Raw genomic sequence first — 19922 nt, 5'->3', positions numbered from 1 at the left:
GTACTCGACAAGAAAAGTATTATATACATCCTAATCCTCTCATTATTTGTATTTCATTACAACAAATTCAGTAATATATTATTTTTAAACAGGTATCTGTAATGACCAGGTATAAAAGAAATTATTAAATTAATGACATAAAACAGAACTGGCACTGCATAAATGAAACTGACAAAAATCAAAACTTCATCATCATCAAATTCCTGCTATGTTGCCTCAAGGGGTGTACAGGATATGATAGTACTACATGAAAAATTTTCATAATTACTAACTTCATACCTACAATTTTCCTCCAAATCAGTCTGTTACTTGTCAAGATCCAACATTATCAGATCTTATATTTCTATCATCTAAGGCATTTTATATCATATCAATCCAACTATATTTGGTCTTCCTCTGGGTCGTTTTCCAGCCAACCTGGCAGAGAACACTTGTTTTGCTAATCTTTACTTGCGCACTCTGTTTAAGTGACCATACCACCTGAGATTAGCTCTGCTAACGCATTGCTGGATGCTGACAAAGTCAAGTTCTTCCCTAATATCCTCGTTTTTAATATCATATTGCCATTGATGCCATCTGTTGACACCTCTAATCTTTCCCAGGACTCTCATATCTGTGGTCTCTAGTCTTCGGTCAAGTGTTTTACTTCTGACCACGCTCTCAGATTAATAAGTTAAAACTGGTTTGAACACTGTCTTGTATACAGCTAATTTAGTGTTTTGGCTAATTTCTCTCTTCTTCCATATAAATTTATTCAGTTATATATTCCTACTATATCAGCTTTATTGATTCTGTTGTCTATTTCCATATTTAACTAACTATTTCACTAAAAATCATGCCTATGTTTTACTAGTTCCACAGGTTCTCCGTTCACAATGCAGTTGACATTTTCAATGATCCTGCCTATTTTCATTGTCTTTGTCTTTTTATTGCTGACCTTCATACAATATCTATTACAACAGTTATTCAATTTAGTCAGGGAATCTTGCAAACTTGTAGCGGATTTATTTAGAAGTATGACATCGTCTGCATAAAGCAAAGAGCTGACATTAACATCTCTAATTTTGATATCATGCTTAATACTATTTTCCTTCATAATGTTATCCATATAGATAATGAATAACAGAGGGGATAATGTACATCCTTGTCTCACACCAGATTTAACATTAAACCATCTTCCTGTACTTCCTTTAATTCTGACTGCTGACTTACTACTCAAATAAAGACTAAGTATTGCTTGATATAATGCCCCATCAACACCATAGCATATTGAATAGCGTCTCTCTTGGCACCATGTCATATGCCTTTTCCAAATCAACAAAACTTAAATACAGATCTTTGTTATATTCCTATGATTTCTCAACTATTTATCGTAAAGTGAAGATCTCAACCTGACAGCCTCAATTTAGCCTGAATCCAGATTGTTCTTCACTAAGCTTTTCTTCCACAATCCTTCTCAACCATTTCTCAAGTATACTTGCATAAATCTTACCAGGAACACTCAGCAGGGAAATACCTCTGTAATTCTCACATTCAGTTTTATTTCCCTTTTTATATATGGGTACTATGAGAGCTCTACTCCAATCATCAGGAATTTGTCCCTCTGTCCAGGCTTCTGAACTATGTAGTGCAGCCACTGTAAGACTTTAATACAACCATACTTCAGCATTTCTGGTCGAATATAATCTACTCCTGCTGCGTTTCCACATTTCACGCCTTTGATGGGTTTTTCTACTTCAAGTATGGATATGTATTCCTGTTGAGTGTTTTTTTACCACTGGATCGCTGCTTGTTTCATTTAGCAGTTTTTCAAAGTAATTACTCCATACTTCAAGGATATCTTTTTCTCCTGTTTTCATGTCACCTTTATCATCTCTCATTCCTTTTACAGCACTCTTTCTTCCATTTCTGAGCTTCTTCAACAACCTCCAGAATATCTTGCCACCTTCTTGATATTTATTTTCTATGTTCTTGCCAAAGTCCTCCCATGACTTTTGTTTAGCTTTTTTTACATTTAGTGTTTAGCTTTCTTACATTTGTCTCTGTATTCTCTAAGAGCACAAGCTGACTTATTTGTCAGGAACTTTTGATATGCTTTCTTCTTTTCCTTCACTGCCTCTTTAGCTTCCTGTGTCCACATTGGAGTTCTGATTTTTCTATCCTTGCAGACAACCTCACCACATGCCTCTCTCGCTGAATCAATCAGGGTTTTCTTTAAAGCTTGCCAGTGAATCTCCAACATTTGGTTCCTGTACTCAAACTCTTTCATTTTTCTTCAATAATCTTTGTGTATTTTAGTCTACAGTTCACATCTGAGAGCTGCTCAACTTCTATTTGCTTTAAAACTTTCTTACATGTTCTCCTTTTAAATATGAAATTCAATTTTATCCTGCTCAAGACTAAATAGTGATCACTTCCAATTTCAAATCCTCTGTATGCCCTGGTGTCCTGCACCACGGAGAAAACATCACTATCAACAATAACATAGTCAATGAGTCTTCTTATTCCTTGCCTCTTCTCTCCATGTGAATTTGTGCACATTTTTATGCTGGAACATTGTGTTAGTAATAACCAGTCCATATCTTAAGCAGAAATGCAATAGGTATTTGCCATTATTATTAGCTTTGCGCTTTTCCCCAAATTTTCCCAAAATATTTTTGTATGTCTAACAATCATTTTCTACTCTGCTATTTAGATCCCCAACAAGGACCAACTTTTCCTTTTTCATTTTGTCAGTTGCTTTCTCTAAAGCCTCATAAAATTTCTCCATTTCTACCTTAATAGACCTTCTGTGGGACCATAGGCACAAATAATGTATTTATGATGAGAGAATAAGGGCTAGAATAATCATAAGAAAAGAAGAAATTAGGCCTTTTCCAATGGAAAGGTGCAATGTACCATTGCATCGTTCTTCTGACTGTGCTATGGGGCACAGATTATGGTGGTGTATTGGCTGTTTTGGTGGATTTTGAGATCCACCAAAACAGCCAGTTTTGAGATCCATCAAAACATTAAGATGGTGGTCTTCAGAGTGTTTAGTGACTATGCACAGATCTGGGGTGTAGGTTCTGTTCCATCTCTGAGATTAAAGTGAAACTTCTTTACATATGTATAAAATTGCATTAATTTTATATACCATGTATTTTAATCTATTGTGATCAAGTCTCATTGTACTGTTCCCCATTCTGATATTCGCCCACATCACTATACTTCAGACGGCTTGCCATTCAAGACGATTAGCCTCAATTAGTGTTGAATACTATGGCTACTCCCTTTTTTCCTTGCCTTAATATAACATTTTGTATTTGTTGCTCAAAAAGATCTTACCAGGTTTTGTCGTTTTTGTTTCAGTCACCCCTATTATGTCGATTTGTTACTTATCTAATTCCTCAGCTAGCTCCATTTCTTTGCCATTCAGGCTTTCTTACGTTGATAGTACCGATCTTTAACTCTGGTGATGTTGAGTTGGGGTGTGTTTTCAGAATTGTTCCAGTAGCTGACTTTTTGCTGTTCACCCTGGTCTCTGGCGAAAACAACGGGGGCCTTGTTTAACTGGGCGAAGCCTCAGCAGGCATAAAATTTTGTTATGTTGTACCATCATTTTGTATTTTGGTTAAAGCCAATAAGAATACAATTTGGTCAGCTAAATCCCAAATTGTCAGCCTATCCTTGTTCGTTCAGTATCCAGAACCGACTAGGTCAGAAGCCCTGGTCGATTCTCCGCATTCCTTTAAAGGCTATGTGAATGTCTCTTCTCAAAAGCAAAACTTCAGATTTTATTAATTTTTTTTTCCATCATCAATTAAAAATTTCACTTGGCACAGAGAAACAGATGAGTGCAATTTTCAAGCCCTGTCCATAAGCATGGATAATCGAGAGTACATTGCAAAAAAAAAAAAGTGTCATGGAAATGGATAATAATGCAAAAGAGTGGACAAACAGTGAATATAAAATATCAAAAATACGTTCACCAGAATACATAATAGATAAGTTATAATAAACAAAAGAGGCAAAAAGAAAGTATTGCCAGTGAAATAAACAAATGAAACTGGCCATATGAGAATGGAAAGAAGAGAAATTCCAAGTGTGTCTTGATTTTATCTCTGAATGAAAAGCGGAAGGCCATAACTAACATGGCATAAAATGAGCAGTCTGGATGGAATAAGGTGTAGATAGAGTGTAGGTATGGAGATAGGCAGAACTGGTTCAACTAACTGGGGAAAAGGAATCTTGGCCTTATATGCCACAGAAGAGAGAACAGCACTAGTATAATCACTTCCTTACTTATTTTAATGAAGCTGATTACCTTAAATTTCTGTGTGCCGATAGAAGTTTAGTTATGAATACAATCACCAATGTTATATGGTCTACAATACTATATAACAGAAATTATTAACATTTGTAAATATGATATTAACTTTGACAATGTCATTAGTTATGTAATAATTTCTTTCCTATAATAATTCTTCTTTCCAATTACCTTATGTAATGTTTTGTCTGGTCTTTGTTTTTTCTCTGAATGTGTTTTCTTTTATACAGATTTTTGCTATTCAATTAAAGCTACTATGTTAGTAGTACACCTTCTACATGGAATATATAAGCAAGTTAACTTCACTAGTAAAATGACTTTTAGTGCTATTCCTGTTTATTATCTTGCTTATAAACTAAATGGCATATGAAAACTGGTATAATACTGTGCATCCATATTATAAATGAAATACTTGGCATTTAATTTATTAGAAATGAATGATAAAATGGTTGAACTATATCCTGCAGGCAACATAAAACACTTAAGTCTCTAGTACCTGAATTTGAAACCTTTGTTGGGTAAAGAGTCAATAATTCAGCAATGTTTCAGTCCACAGTTTCTGGTGGACTGAAACATTGCTCTCATTTTATAGAGTAAATAAAATCAGGGCATTCCATATATTTTAGTAAGAAAAATAATACAGTAATTTTAAAAATGTTCATACCCTGTATAAAGATGAATTTTAAGAAAATAATTGACACCTTTGGTTTTCATACTGATTTTTCTCTTTGTGGAACTAACTACATATGTGGTAAGAGGGGACGAGGGAAAAGTGTGTGTGTGTGTCATTGTTACTTTTATAGGCACATTAATTCTGTAGATATCACCACTGATATTTGAAAGTGATATTATCTTATACATATAGCTTATACAGCTTTGATAGATCAATAAGTGTTTCATATGAAGCAGGGCAGCAGGTGGGCTGTAGCGAAATTCTATATAATTCTGATCAATATTATTTTTAGCAGTGTTTTACCATTAAGTTTTCTTTACTGTTTTAAGATTTTAACATCAGAACACAAGGTAAATGTTTAAACAAAAACAGCATTTGAGCATATGATTTAAATACTCCTCAATCCCCAATTTGCTTGACCAAAAGTTGGAACTTCAGTTTAAGGAGCCGAAAGCCAAAATAATAAATAATATAGTTCATTGGTATAGAACTTTGAGTAGGATAAAGTTTACATGAATCTAAAAACTCAAAAGAGACACAGAGTGTGGCCTTTCTTTTATTCAACTTCAGGTCTTTATTAAAAAGGCAGCAGTCTTACACAAAGCAACATAAATAATCAATCACACAAGACTTCTGCAAATATCTATGTCACACGGGTTCTTTGGCAATTGAAGACCATGGGATATATTGGGTTGACCTTCAGTACAATACAGGCACAGCAAACCAAAGAAATACTTTAATATATACTAAAAAAATAAACAATATTATGTAACAGCATTTTATTGGTAAGGGGGACTAGCACCCTGTAATGAATAACATTACAGGGTGTGACTTCACTTTAATTGTAATGGCTAGAGTTTGCCATAAAAACAACAGTATTAACATCTAAAACATGTTATCACAATTTCACACACAAAAAACACAAGGTCCATTTCAGTTAATAATGCTACATTGAATTTATTTATAAAGTTTCAACCTAATTTTTTAGCTACTCTTTTCTCCATACTTTGGTGACTCCTTGCATAACGTGTTTGTAAATGTGTTCATCCCATCATTTAAGAATGGAGGTAAGGTGTAAATCTAGCTATGACCAGATGAATTCAAATGATTAATAAAGCTTAAAAATTCCACTTTTCAATATGGAATTTGAATGTATGACAGCGGTCCCTTATCAAGAGAATCATGACTGAATTACTAGATCGCATAGGGTACATAAAAAAGTATGTGAAAAAAAAAGGCAAATCAAACAAAATATATAAGTGGATTTGTAGTTTGAAAGAAAATTTATTTTTATTCTTACCCTATTTTGCCGCAGCTCCAAAACATCTTGCAACATGAAGCGGATGCGTGACGGTAGGTCATTGTTGTTTGCAAATGTCTGCATACGATCAAAATACTGGTCCATCAGTGCCTAAGAAACAGAAAAAATAACAAATGAACTGCAGTATTATCAGCATTATTTATTAGGACTTTTAACAGGTACAAATTCCAACCATATTTCTAGGATAATTATATATGAAACCTGTTCATTGAATCCAAGCAAGAATGATATAGTTAAGATAAAAAAAAATTTTTTTTTTTTAAATAACATTGAATTATATAAATGTTTTCCAAAGTAACTAATTCTATTAATATATGAGATATTTGGTATGGTGATATATTTTCTCAAGATCTTGATGTCTGTATAAGAACAAAGTAACTATGAAAAATACTTTTCCTTACTTGAAAAATTCCCGATATTTTTTGGAACTTGTAAGGCTTTAATTTTAGATCCATTTTTCATCACCATGCTAACTGGGATGATTTCCAGCTATTTCGTTCAAGAAGAAAACAGAGAAACTGGCAGTGCAGGAAATAACTTGACTTTATGCTGGTTTCATATAGTATTAGGACTGCATTCTCAAATCCAAAATGCAATCCACAAATTTTGGGTGGTACAGGCATAGTATTCCTAGCATCATTAAACCAAACTAACACTAAACTAGACAGATGAATTATCTAATGAACAATCACAGTTCACATAACTAAATTAATGTTTTTTTTTTTTTATTTCCTTAAGTGCCTGTTGTGCACTGTGATAACATACGACAATAGCTGATTATACTTGCATGTGCATTCGAATACAATTTCACATGACTTGAGATTTATTCTTATGGCAAAAGCAGTTACAGGTCAATGTCCAGACCAGAAAGCCAATCCAGGGCCTCATCTGTCACCGCATGGATGTCCTGGAGGCCACCACCATGAAATTGGCAACTTGGGCAGTCATTCACAATATGAGTGATTGTCTGGGTCAAAGAGGAACAGTCACAATAAGGGTGGTCTGGTAGTCTTCATTTATGTAGTAAGTAGCTGCCCTGGTTAGTTCTGATCCTGTTGATAGATGATCAAATCTACAAAACCAAGATGCAGAGCACAGGGATCTTCAACCAGGAAACCATTTGTTGGACCATTGGTCTCTCCACATGTCAGGTGTTGATGGTAAGGCAACTGAAGAGAGTTCATCAATGGACCAGAGAGGGTTTTGTGATTTTAGGTGAATACCAGGTGGATTTATGAGTCTGGTGCAGGGGCAATGTTAGATAGGACAGGTAGCCAGGGGAGAGGGATGCTTCTCGGTGTCTCACTAATTGTGCACATTGTAGAGTTTAGCTGGGTGTCTATAATGTCAATGTATGCACTTCTTTCTCAGACAGGGGCACAGTATTCTGCTGCAGAGAATGTGAGGGCTAGTGCAGACGACCTTAAGACATCAACATCACAACCCCAGCAAGCCGTGAGATCATATTATTTCTCATTTCAACTTTGTTGGACAGGTTGGTGATGTGCCTTTTATAGGTTAGGCTTCTGTCCAGGCTCACTCCAAGGTATTTCAGGTGAGGCTCATGTTCTACCATTTTGTCACAGAAAGAGAGGTTGAGGTGTTGATTTGCCTCTGCATTGTTCAGGTGGAATGCTGTGGCCACAGTGTTTGTTGGGTCTGGCTTTAGGTACCACTGCTTGAAGTACACCCTCAAGATGTTCAGGTCTGTGTTCAAGGTTGTTTCCAGGTTGGCAAAGGAGGTAGACTGGTGTAGGATAGTAAGATCATCGGCGTATACATATTTGCTTGAGCTAGTATGTTGTAAGTCAGACATGTAGATGTTAAATAGTAAAGGGGATAACACAGAGCCCTGTGGAAGACCGTTGTGGAGGAATCTGGGCCTGTTCTTTTTCCACCAATATGGACTCAGATCTTTCTGTTGGAGAGAGAATGGATTCAAAAAGCTGGAAAGTTGTTTTGCACCTTATGATATTGCTTAGCTTTAGGAGGAGGCCCCTAATCCAGACTGTGTCATAAGCTGATGTTAAGTCAATGAAAGTGACTCTGGTTTAAGTTTCTTCTGGAAGCCTGCTTCAATCTGTGTTGTCAGGGCCAGGACCTGGTCACAGCAACTTGTTCAATCACGAGTGCTCTTATGCTGAGTTATGAAATTCTTTTAAGGAGAATTCATTCAAAGAGTTTAAAGGTGGAGCAAAGCAAGGAGATAGGATGTAGATTTTTGACATTATTTGGATCTTTCCCTGGTTTGGGCACAGCAATTATTTTGGCTTCCCGCCACAGTTTTGGTAGTTTTTCAGTTGTTATAATATTTGAGAAAAGGGGCGGCCAGCCATGTTTGACCTCATTGGCAGAGATGTTTTAGAAACTCAGGGAGGATACCATCCACTCCTGCAGCCTTGCCATTCTTGGTGAGTTTTAAGGCTTCCTGCACCTCTGCAAGAGAAACTGGCTGTACAAGTTCAGGAAGCTTGGAGGCCATCTTCAGATTTTTTTCTGATGGAAGATTGCACAGTTATCTTCCTGGTAGAGCTGGAACTTATCTTGGAGGTTTTCAGTAAATGGTTAGCCATTTGGTCAGGAGTTATTTCTGGTGGTTTGCATCAGTTCTCCCCCCCCCCAATCTTCTCAGAAGTGACCAGCTTTTCCAGCTAGATTTGGTGAAGTCAAGTTCATGAATGGTTGAGATCCATCTTTCGTTTCTGTTTTTGTCAAGCGTAGCTATGAGCTCCTTGGCAACAGTTGGGTCTCCAGTTTTTTCATATTTGGCTAAGAATTCCTCGGTATCCCTACTTCAGCATGGGATGCATTGTTTTCTGTAGCCTCTGGGAAAAGAGGCTTTGGCTGCAGATTTGATTAGTTTGACAAATCTGGAATAGTAATTAGGAGTGGGTGGTATTGCTGTATCAAATATATTCCAGTTGGATCTGCAAAGGTTCCATCTAGCGATTAGTGTTCCACTGATGATTGGGATTGATGTACCTGTCTCTATTAATGTAGGACAATGCTGGCTGTTCGGGAATCTGTTGAGAATGGTTCTGGTTGTTGGTAGAGGATAGTCTTCAGAGTCTTTAGAGACTATGCACAGATCAGGGGTGTAGGTTCTGTTCAATCTGGCTGAGTGAAGAGTGACTTCTTGCTTGGGGTGATAGATCAAATACAGGTTATATATTTCCATCCAGTTAACTAGGTTATCACCATCCTGGTTGTTAGAGGAATAGCCCTACATGGTGTGATGAGAGTTGAAGTCACCAACATGGATAACAGGGTGATGTGGCGGCCAGTCCATCTGGTCAGGCCAGAATAGCGATGGTGGTTTGTAGATAGTGGAATCTTGAATTTTAATACCTATGGAGTATTCTGCTTCAGACGTGCATTAGGATATGTCCTTGAGACCAGGCTGGATGTAGGTTGCCAGGCAATGCTTGGGATGGCAGTTATAAGACACAAGAATTAGGCCTGGAATCTTTAATCTATTGAGAGCTGACTCGGGCACATGGGTTTCCTGATATTAATCATTTTGGCTTTGGCTTTGGATTTAGATAGTCCTATGTTTAAGGAACAAATCTCGAGAGAGAGATTGTTGTTTAGGGAACTGTAACATATGACTTGAGATAACAATCATTAAATAAGTTACAATTAATAAATATAGTAATTGATTGAGTGATAGTTTATTAGTGCAAGGACAGCAAATGTCATACTGCACTAAAGAAAAGGTTACAGCAGTACAGAAAGTAATAACAAATAGTAATATAAAGTGATAAATCAAAAATACTGTCCTCTACAAAAACCAAATTAAAAAAAAAATTAATTCAGTATCTACACAAAAATAGAATTCATACTCAAATCTGCTTAAATAAATTCTTTGTAAAACATTAAACACATCATGCAATTTTTCTGAGTCTGATAGCATCTGCTTGAGCATAATGTGCTTAGCCAGATAAGTAAAAATTTTAATCCTCTCACACATGAAATGTTGGTATTCTACCAGAACATGACAAATGGTGAGGTGCATGTTGCATTCATAACTTTTTTTAATAGTATTAACAACACCAAATGAATTAATTTATAAAAAAAGTGTTTATTAACTGGCTTATATTTTGCTGGATTTGAAACCAACTGTTCAGAGCACAAAACAGCATGCAGTTTACACGCGACAATAAGTGAAACAATTCCAGTTGTAAAGGCTAAATTAGGACTTTAGATCTTTTGTCTATTATAATTGGAATTGTGTCACACAACGATGAGTTACTCATCGTTGTGTGTAAACTATAACATGCTGTTTTGTGCTCTGAAGATATGTTGGTTTGAAATCCAGCAAAATATAAGCCAGTTGATAAACATTTCTTATAAATGAGTTTTAGTGTTTTTAATACTGTTAAAATAAGTTATAATGTTCAACAACTAAGCTTGTCTATTAACATGTTGCATTTTTCACACATAGGCGGATCAATTAGCCTTCAGTAAATAAAAATGGGTAAGATGACTGACCTATGTTGAGCCTAGCAAGAACAACTTCCTCTCTTTTGTTTCTCTGTTGGCTAGACTGCTAATGCTTAATTTAATGCAATTTGCAGCTAATTATCCTATGCAGTCTTTGGGACTGTCAAACAGTACATGGAAAAAGTATGAGCTGATCTAGCAGTTGCAATCTCGTTTCCTTTCATTTCAATGTGCAACAGAATGGGATGCAACTCTGCCATGTAATTACTGCAATTAATTGGGATTGTTCAGATTGATCTGAGATATATTAAACCATCAGAATCAATGGGCAAGAAATCACAGTGGGCTGCTTTGTGTACATTAAACAATTGCAGGTAGACAGGTGGAGCATGAGACATCTGCAGTTCACAAAGTGAGAGGTTATGGGATGGAGTGCAAACCTGCCGTGGAGGAATGCTATGTTTGATACAGATTGTAATATTGTTAATATTCATGCTGATAGCTTCCATAATCACTAACACATATCAAAGAGATCTGTGGAAGTCTGACATGTGTGATATTAAACTTCACAAAGCTGAGAAAAGATCAGTCAGGATGATCTGGAAGAGAATATTTTTAGGATGTATTTAAAAGACAACTATTTTCATCTAAGCAATAGAGCAAGTTCATCAGTTTCAATATAAAGACTTTGAATCCAATGTGTGAAAAGCACCAGTAGCTATTCGTATACCCTGATGATGGATATGGTCCAATCATTGGAGCATACTCTCCCTTGCACAACTGTAAATTGGACTTAAAACCTTGGAACCCATAATCAAGCTTTGACTGTACGTGCACGATAAAGATAGAGCAAGGAACATTGATCAGCACCCCATTCTATAGAGGGTAGTGCAAAGGAGATTCAATGATTTTTCTGCATTTTCCCCTAAGCTGACAAATGTCTAGGCTTTGTTAAAGATGAGTTCCCAAGAAACTGGCCTCTGGATCTACTGGAATGGTACTCTGTCCCATTCTTAAATCAGGATCTGAGTGAAGGATATGTTTTCAGCAGAAGTGTACACAAAGTTTTTTTCTGCTGACAATCTGAACCCATTATTAGGAGCCTATGAAGAGACACTATTAATTGCTTGTTGAAGTATGCTCATATTGAAGGAGTGACAGCAAATTGTGAAGTTGCTGATATAAAAAGCATTGCTTACTGTGAGAACAAGCTGCTCAGTGACAGAATACAAAAACAGTTTCACACTTAAGATAGAGACTTGAGGAACACCTTGATGGTATGACCAAATTAATGTGCTTCCCACCAGGATTTGGAAGACATGGCTAGACAGAAAATTTTGAAATAAAAACAGGAAGGTATACCCATAAAACCAAGATTAAAGAGGTCTTTTAATAAGCCATATCTCCAGTTTGTGCCATAAGCTTTTTTTCCATGCCAAAGAAGACAGAAACCAGATGTTCTTGTTTTAGGAAATCATCTCTTATACAGTTGCTAAACAGACTAAATGCTTCATGAATGATCTATATGAAAGTCAGGCTGTGTGTTGAAAAGAAGTTCACTGCTTTCAAAATACCAGAGATGCCTTGTATTTACCTTTACCAATATCTTACAAACACAGCTTGTCAGAGTGATAGGTTGATAATCATTTGCTTGTGTTGTATCCTTTGTATGTTTTGGGATGGCAATGACAACTGACTTATACTAAGTACCACATTCTTCCGCTGTAAGTATTCTGTTGCGTGGAAGATGATAGATGCTTTATCATCTCATAATGGATGTCATCGGGATCTACTGTACTGGCATGATGACAGAACAGAAGAGCTGTTTTTTTTTTTTTTTTTAGTTATTCCTCCTTAACATAAGGCTGTTTGTACAGCTCTAGTGCACTGGTAGAAAATTTTTAGTCTCTGTTTCTCTTGTTGCTCTTTCAATATTAAAAATTCTGGAGGATAGGAAGCTGTTGCTGAGATTCTAACAAAATTATCTCCTAAAATATCTGAAATAGCTTCAGGATAAGCAATAACATCCATCATGTTCTTAGGTACACAAGCGGTACATTCTATATCTACATTTCATTTTCCAGATTTTATCCCATACAACTTTTGCAATGTAGTTTAACTGGCGATGTAAATTGGATTCAAGACTGTTTTTGATCTGACATCTTACATAACGTACTTTTGCCAAAGCATATTTAAAGACTTAGATTGCGGTGGTTATCTACGAAATGTATCCAATCTTTTTTTTTTTTTTTTTTTTTTAGCTGCTTGACACTCTGGATTCCACCACAGTTTTGGATAGAGTGGAGATTTTGTTTTTGGAATTGCAGTTGCTGCCTGGACAATATAGTCTGTAATATAGTTCACTACTTCAGTATTAAATTTTGCAAGAGGGGAAAAGTATTCCAGTCAGCCTGGTCCATTTTCCACACAAGCATCTGTGTAGAAAATGGTTCCTGTGAAGACAGTGCAAATAATAGGAAAGTGATTGCTTTCATAGATGTTCTATGCAACATCCCAAATGAGCAGCAGAATGATGGCAGGGAAAGCAGACTGCGATATCTATTGCAGAAAATGAGTAGCTAAGCATATGGAAAAATGTATCAACTATTATTAAAAAGGAAGAGATCATGATTGTTGAGCATTTACTCAATGATATGACCACTATGATTTGTGTTAGCACTACCCCAAAAAAGGACTGTGTCCATTAAAATCACTCATGAGCAGTATGGGCTGTGGCAGTTACAATATACGATTATCAAGTTCAATCTCATTTAACTCACCATCTAGTGGTAAATAAATGGAACAAACTTTGTAAGCTTTTTTTTGATTTACGAGATGTTGGGGGCTTACCTTTATCTGGATTATATTTATCATTTATCTACTGATTTAGGAGGTATGGAGAGCCAGCATCCATCTCTTCTTCTGTAACAACATTTAATACATCAGATGATGTGTCAGGAACATTTGGTGCGAGTTTAGCTTAATTTCAGTGATTACAGAAATATCCATTTTTAATATGGTAGCATCTGGTATGGTTTATCTTTGGCTGAGATCCTTGCCATAATTTTATTAACAGGTTAGTTCTAATTGAATTTAATTATTTTTGGAGTTGTTTCAGGAGTGAGACCATAGGTGGTACAACTGATGCATTCCAGAGAAGCACTCAAAATCAAAGTTCAGGTATGGGAAAGTATCAGATGGGGGAATAGACATACAGATGTGAGTTGTGCTGGTATTTTCTGAAATGTCACTTTTTAAGCTTAAGATTTACAGGATAGGTGGTGGTGACTATCTTCCTCTTTGCATCCTAATATAACATATTTTGTTCTGTTATCTTAGGTATTTCTTTTTCATCCTTCCACCTCTGGCATGCATGGGAGTAGGCTAGATGATCTCCTTGACAGCCGCCACATTTAGTTTTCTTTGAAAAGCAAGATTTATTATCATGCTTTTCACTACCATATCGGCCATGATAGAGTATTTCTGACATTTAAAATAGTGCTTCCCAAACTTATGGATGTAAAGGCCCCTTTGAAAAAATTAAAATATTTCACGGCCCCCATTGAAAAAAAAAAAAAAAAAGAATTGTAATACAGACATATATTATAACATTTATTGTATTTATATTCAATGCAAATTCAATGCATACACAGCGAATATTGCAAAAATCAAATGCAAATATTACATTTTTAGCATCTTACATATACATTTCACATGGCACAATATCTTATATTTTTATACAGATAGATATATTGTTATTGTACATGTACAGTACAAGTGCATGAAACATAAAATGATTAGTAATAAACAAAGTAAGAATTAAAAACATAAAACATCGCTTCTGCTGATTGTTCGTTATTGTTTTTTTTATCAGCCATTTTTAATGTAGAATAGATCAAATAATAGCACCATGTACCGATTCCTGCACATCACAGACTAACAAGATGAAATTAATGAATTACTTGAATAAGGAATCACTGGCATTGATAGTTCTGATGCATGTGATCTGTGCTATCAGCGCAGCCACCCTGCACCCCCAAGCATATTTCTTTCCTGTGGATCGCCCACACCTGTGTACACTAGCAATGAAACAGGAATTTAAAGTGTAAAAAACGTGGCTATTTTAAATGACAGCAAGATTTTGCATTTGTAAGCTTTTTTGTGCTTCTTATCAATACATTTTGAAATGAAACTTATATGAATAAGCATATATTTACTAGTATTCATTAAGTGGTGAAATATACAGGAATTTCACCCGGAATTTTAAATATGCCTTTATCTATGTGTAATAGTCTTCTTAAAAATGCCAGGAATTTCCTGGCATTTTTAAGAAGGCTATTACATATAGATAACATACTAATTAAAAATAATTTAATTAATACTTGCATTATTTTGCCAAAAATTGGCATCAAGTAACAATGTAGAGATAGATATGTGCACACAGGCACTACACTGAATGTTCCTCACCATTGGGTGAGGAACACTCAACGAATGAATGAACTCCGAGAATGAATGTTTTCCAGATTTGAGGCGGTTTCATGTATTCAAATTTGTTGAGGTCTAGATAGTTTCTTAAAGAAGAGGCAAATTCCAGTAATCCTCATCAGCCATTTTTTGTCCACTGCTGGACCAAGGCCTCCTTTAAAAGTCCTCCATTCAATACTACCCTGGGCTTTTCTATGCCACTGAGTTCCAGCCATCTCTTTAATCTCATCCTCCCACTGTCTCTGGTCTTCCTGTAACTCTTTCCATCTCGGGGGTACCATTCTGATATCAACTTTGTCCATTTTGGAGCATTCCTTCTTGCAATATAACCTGCCCATCCATTTGGATCTTTCAGTGACTGTTATAATGTCTTTCACTCTAGTCTGAACTCTGGCCTAAGTATTGTGCTTTTTATCCAGAATGATAATACTGAATAATGATCTTTCCATTTTCATCTGGGTAATCCTCAACTTGTTGGTCAATTTTTCATCACTGTTGCTTTTTTTTTTTTTTTAACATGGTCCAGAAATCCTGCTCTACATACCAAACATAGAACATCTGCAATTTTTTTTTCCAGTGGTTTCACCCCAGGTGATGAAATTTATCTTTTCTGCCTAGAGACAGTCACAAACATCCTGATCAATGGCAGGGATTTAAACCCACAGCCTCATAGAGCAGATATGTTTATTACTTGGCCAACCATGCCTGGACTGAATTCATTACAGTGGATTCCGGTTACTGTCCAAACACAGAAGCAAGAGCCATTGCTGGCAGATTGCCAAGAAGAGCCTATTCATGTTGAAGGGGAGAAAGGAATAAGGTAATGTATGAATTCGTCACCAACATGCAAAATCACATGCTTTATACGTAAAATTTTCCAATTGTTGTACAAGCAAAATAGTTACCACTTTAAAAACTAGAATTTTCATAAAAGAAAAGCTAATTTTCCAACATATAATAATAAACACTCATCCCACGAAATGCGTTGATTACCCTAATATCAGAAAGGATTTGCCTTCTGACATTCACAGAAATGTTGAGGAGTCTTGCATCTGTGGTCGCACAGTAACTGGACTAAATCGTGAATGGTAATTTGGTCCAATTAAATGGATGTCCCAATTAAACAAAGTTGCACATGAAGAGCTTAAATTGTGTATGTCGATAAGAAGAAATACAGGTTTGGACAAGTTTTTCATTGATTGTGTAGCAAAAATTACACTTAGAGATAAATGATGGGTACTGAACTGGTAAACTCTCCATTTGAGTTTAATCCCTTTAAAGCATTGAAGACTGGCCCTTTTTTCCAACTAACAGCTTTTGTTTGCTAGTTCCTGACATACTTGAAAAGCATAACACTCTTGAATGCTTTGCTGATCCAAAAATTGCAGTATGTTTATGACACAGAGAACTATCCAAATATAGCATGATAAAATAGTGCTGTTTCATCAGAAGTAAATTTTTCAAGTGAGATTAGGTCATTTTTCTAACACTCCATGTGGTAAAGGTTAGTGGCTAGCCCAATTAACTAGCATTGTGTCCCAAATAAATGAAGCAATTTCTTGTCATTCTCATTTGGTTTTTGTTCTTCCAGACTTGTCCCAATAAAACAGCTGTTCAGGTTAACCGGTGGAACAGTTAACTGAAATCATCTGTACTGTACTGTACAAAACTGGCTCTTGATTGTCATCACAACAGTTCTGCCATTCAGGCATTACCTCCTCCCCATAGGTCACAGAGAGATTACCAAAGCCGACTGCAGTTTTATTTAAAGCACAATGCCAACAAAAATTCACACTTTGGGCATTTACTTTTTTTTTTAAATTATTTATTTTATTTTTATACTCATAGTTGGTGTCAATAGCTAAAATTCTGTGCTGAAATAGTAGTGGTAGATGATCTACAACTAAGCAAAATTTGAGCTAAGCTTCCAAGTGACAAAGATGAAGCTTCTCTCACTGGTGTAAATGCATCATTCTTATAGCAATCTTTGATATTTACTTACCAGTTCAGATTTTCTGAAATGAAAATTTTTTTTTTTCTTTTCTTTTCCAGAGCAAATGGATATGATGACTTAGTTCATATGAATCATTCTTAATGATTATAATAAACCCACAGACAAAAAAGGGTACAGAATTCACGATGGTATTTTGGTGGACAAAACAACAAGACTAACAATTCTATTCTCCTAAATACTTTCATAAATTATACTGACATACATAAGCTTTATACATTTTTAAGTAAACATCAATAAATAGTTACAATAATTATTTTTGAAACTTACCTTCGCCCTGTCAGTGTCAAGACGATGGCCAACTGTCTTCATTATCTGACAGAGACATTCCAAGTCTTCGGCCACGTCCTTAAGATTCTGCCTTTTCTTCTTGGCCAAAAGCTGCTGTACACACTGGTGCAGGATAACTTCATGTAGCAATCCCTGTTTTCCCAGTTCTCCAATGAATTTGATGTTACCCAGCATTTTGTGCTTTGCCAAGCTACGCTGCTCCTCCTCTTCAGGGGTAAGGGCGTCATCTTTCTTGTCAAAAGCTATGTACAAATGTGTAAACATCATATAACCACAGTATTTTTTTTCCTAATACTTGAAAAGTATGAGATTACAAATCAAAAATAAAAAATGTTCAGTAGATTTATGAAGAGCATAAACCTTTCTGATTCACCTTCCACATAAATTATCCACTTCCTGATTGAAGATAATGTTGAATAACAGGAACGTAATCTCTTAGAGTGTTCATGTAAAACATTATGCAATTTTCTGTCAAATGCACCAGTTATGTTAATATCTTTTCCCCTTTCTATCCAACATATTAATGCTAACAGTCACAAGAGAGTAAGTGTTTATTATATTTAAAATTGTGTGTTCTGGATGTTAAAATTTCTGATCCATGCTCATGATAGTGTAGTGACTTCAAAATCAACATGCAAGTTAACAAGGATAAAGCTTAAGGTATAATTTAAAAAGAAAATTGTGTGTGTTTACATAGTCTATAGGGTTGTCCTTCACCAAAACACAGTTAGGAAAGAGGAGTTTAGGACAATAGTCATGATGGATCCTGAGAGTTCTAACAAGGTTTATCAAATAAAAAGGGGAAAGTGAGTGTAATCCGCAAAGATATGGATAGGATTTCAAGTCTGTGAGGGCAGGTCATTTATAAAGAGGAGGAAAAGAGTGGGTTAAAGTGCAGAACCCTGGAGTATTTATGTACTGGTGATGAGAGGAAATGAAATAAACTACACTCTAGATGCATTCATCACTTTAACTGGAAAAACTCTTCCACTCACTAAGAGAAATGAGTGAAAATCTAGTTCCAATCCCTTTTTTAACCAAGCACAAACTTAACTTCATGGATATCCCCATTTTCTCTCTCTATCTTCCATACGATGAACAATCTTATCAGACAATATCCTATAATACCCATTCAGAAGTTTATATATCTCTAATCATATGAACTCTCTTTCTCCTGCTCTAGCAGGGTCTGCTGCCCACATACTCTCAATCTGTCCATAATAATCCACAATCTCAATGTAATCTTTGTAACTCTTCTTTGTACCTTTTCCATAATTTCTTTATCCCCTCTACAATTAACACATTTCAAGAGAGATAAATAGCAAATTTATCCCCTCTGAAATTCACTTATTTTTAAATCTGTTTATTTTCAGAGGGTACACACAATAGCAAATTAATCTGTTATTTGTTAGTTTATAAGGTTATCATATTCACATTTCAGTGTCCTAAGGTATGCTAACTGCATCAGCTGAGTTAGATGTTGGAACCCTGCTGGATCTTTGTCTTGACATCCTAGCTAAAAATACTTGTTTTGTTGTTAGGATGCCAACTTTCTTTTCTGACTGTGTTTTGATAATGAGACATTACACTGACGTTATCAATCACTGCTGTAGTGTTTGCTATTGCAAGTACTCCTAAACTGCATTCCTTCTGAATCTTTTCTGTCACTGGTCAATCACTACTCATTTAATAGTCCTTCAATGTAGTTAATTCAAATATCCAGAATATCTTCAGTTTTCACATCACCTTTATCATCTCTATTCTTTACTCTCTGCTATTTTCTTAAGTCTGGCATGACTTTTGTGAAAAAGTGTGAGTGTAGACCAATAATATGATTTTATTCAGCATTTCCATGTTGATTTTGAATAACTCCCTCGGCTCCCCTCACAGAAGTCATTCAAGACAAACTATAAGTGTTGTAAAAATGATTATGTATACTTGAGTATACAATAATAAATGGTCATGTGTCACAGATAAAATGACTTTTTTTTTTCATGTCTCATACGCTGATAAGCCCGCTAATATAGAAATATCGATATACTGGCATCAACATTGGTAGTTAAAATATGTAAAAATTAGTCAGAGCATTTAACAAAATGTTTTTAAATTGACTATGTCCACAGATGAACATGCAACTATGCATGTTCAATTGTATATCAGGCAACCAAGTTTACACCTGACTAGTGACATATTTTCCTGATTACCAAACCAGCACAAACTATTAACCTTGATGGCTTACTTCAATTCTATCCTGATTTATTTCTCAAATAATTCTAGGTATGTGGAAAAATTCAGATTTTCTTCAGCATCAAAAATTCTACGGTCACTCACATTTCAAGTGTGACATGTTTCTAAATAACTATTACCTATCTCAAATCCACTATAAAAC

General features: G+C 35.5%; 1 protein-coding gene across 2 annotated transcripts in view; it reads right to left on the bottom strand.

Annotated features, from left to right (window-relative positions):
- NAT1 (N-acetyltransferase 1) overlaps positions 1-19922 on the bottom strand; it is a 297904-nt gene that overhangs the window by 227982 nt on the left and 50000 nt on the right. For both annotated transcript variants that reach the window (XM_090404548.1, XM_090404546.1), the window contains 2 exons: positions 17513-17775; positions 6283-6393 (listed from right to left, as the gene is read on the bottom strand). In XM_090404548.1, coding sequence (XP_090260674.1) covers positions 6283-6393; positions 17513-17775 — 374 coding nt within the window. The remainder of the gene's footprint in view (positions 1-6282; positions 6394-17512; positions 17776-19922) is intronic.

This window comes from Typopeltis vanoorti, chromosome 15, assembly GCF_054136105.1.
Source record: "Typopeltis vanoorti isolate ZY-2024b chromosome 15, IOZ_Tvanoo_1.0, whole genome shotgun sequence".
Taxonomy (NCBI): domain Eukaryota; kingdom Metazoa; phylum Arthropoda; class Arachnida; order Uropygi; family Thelyphonidae; genus Typopeltis; species Typopeltis vanoorti.
Note: the sequence above shows the minus strand (reverse complement) of the source record. Positions and strands in the feature narration are given on the sequence as shown.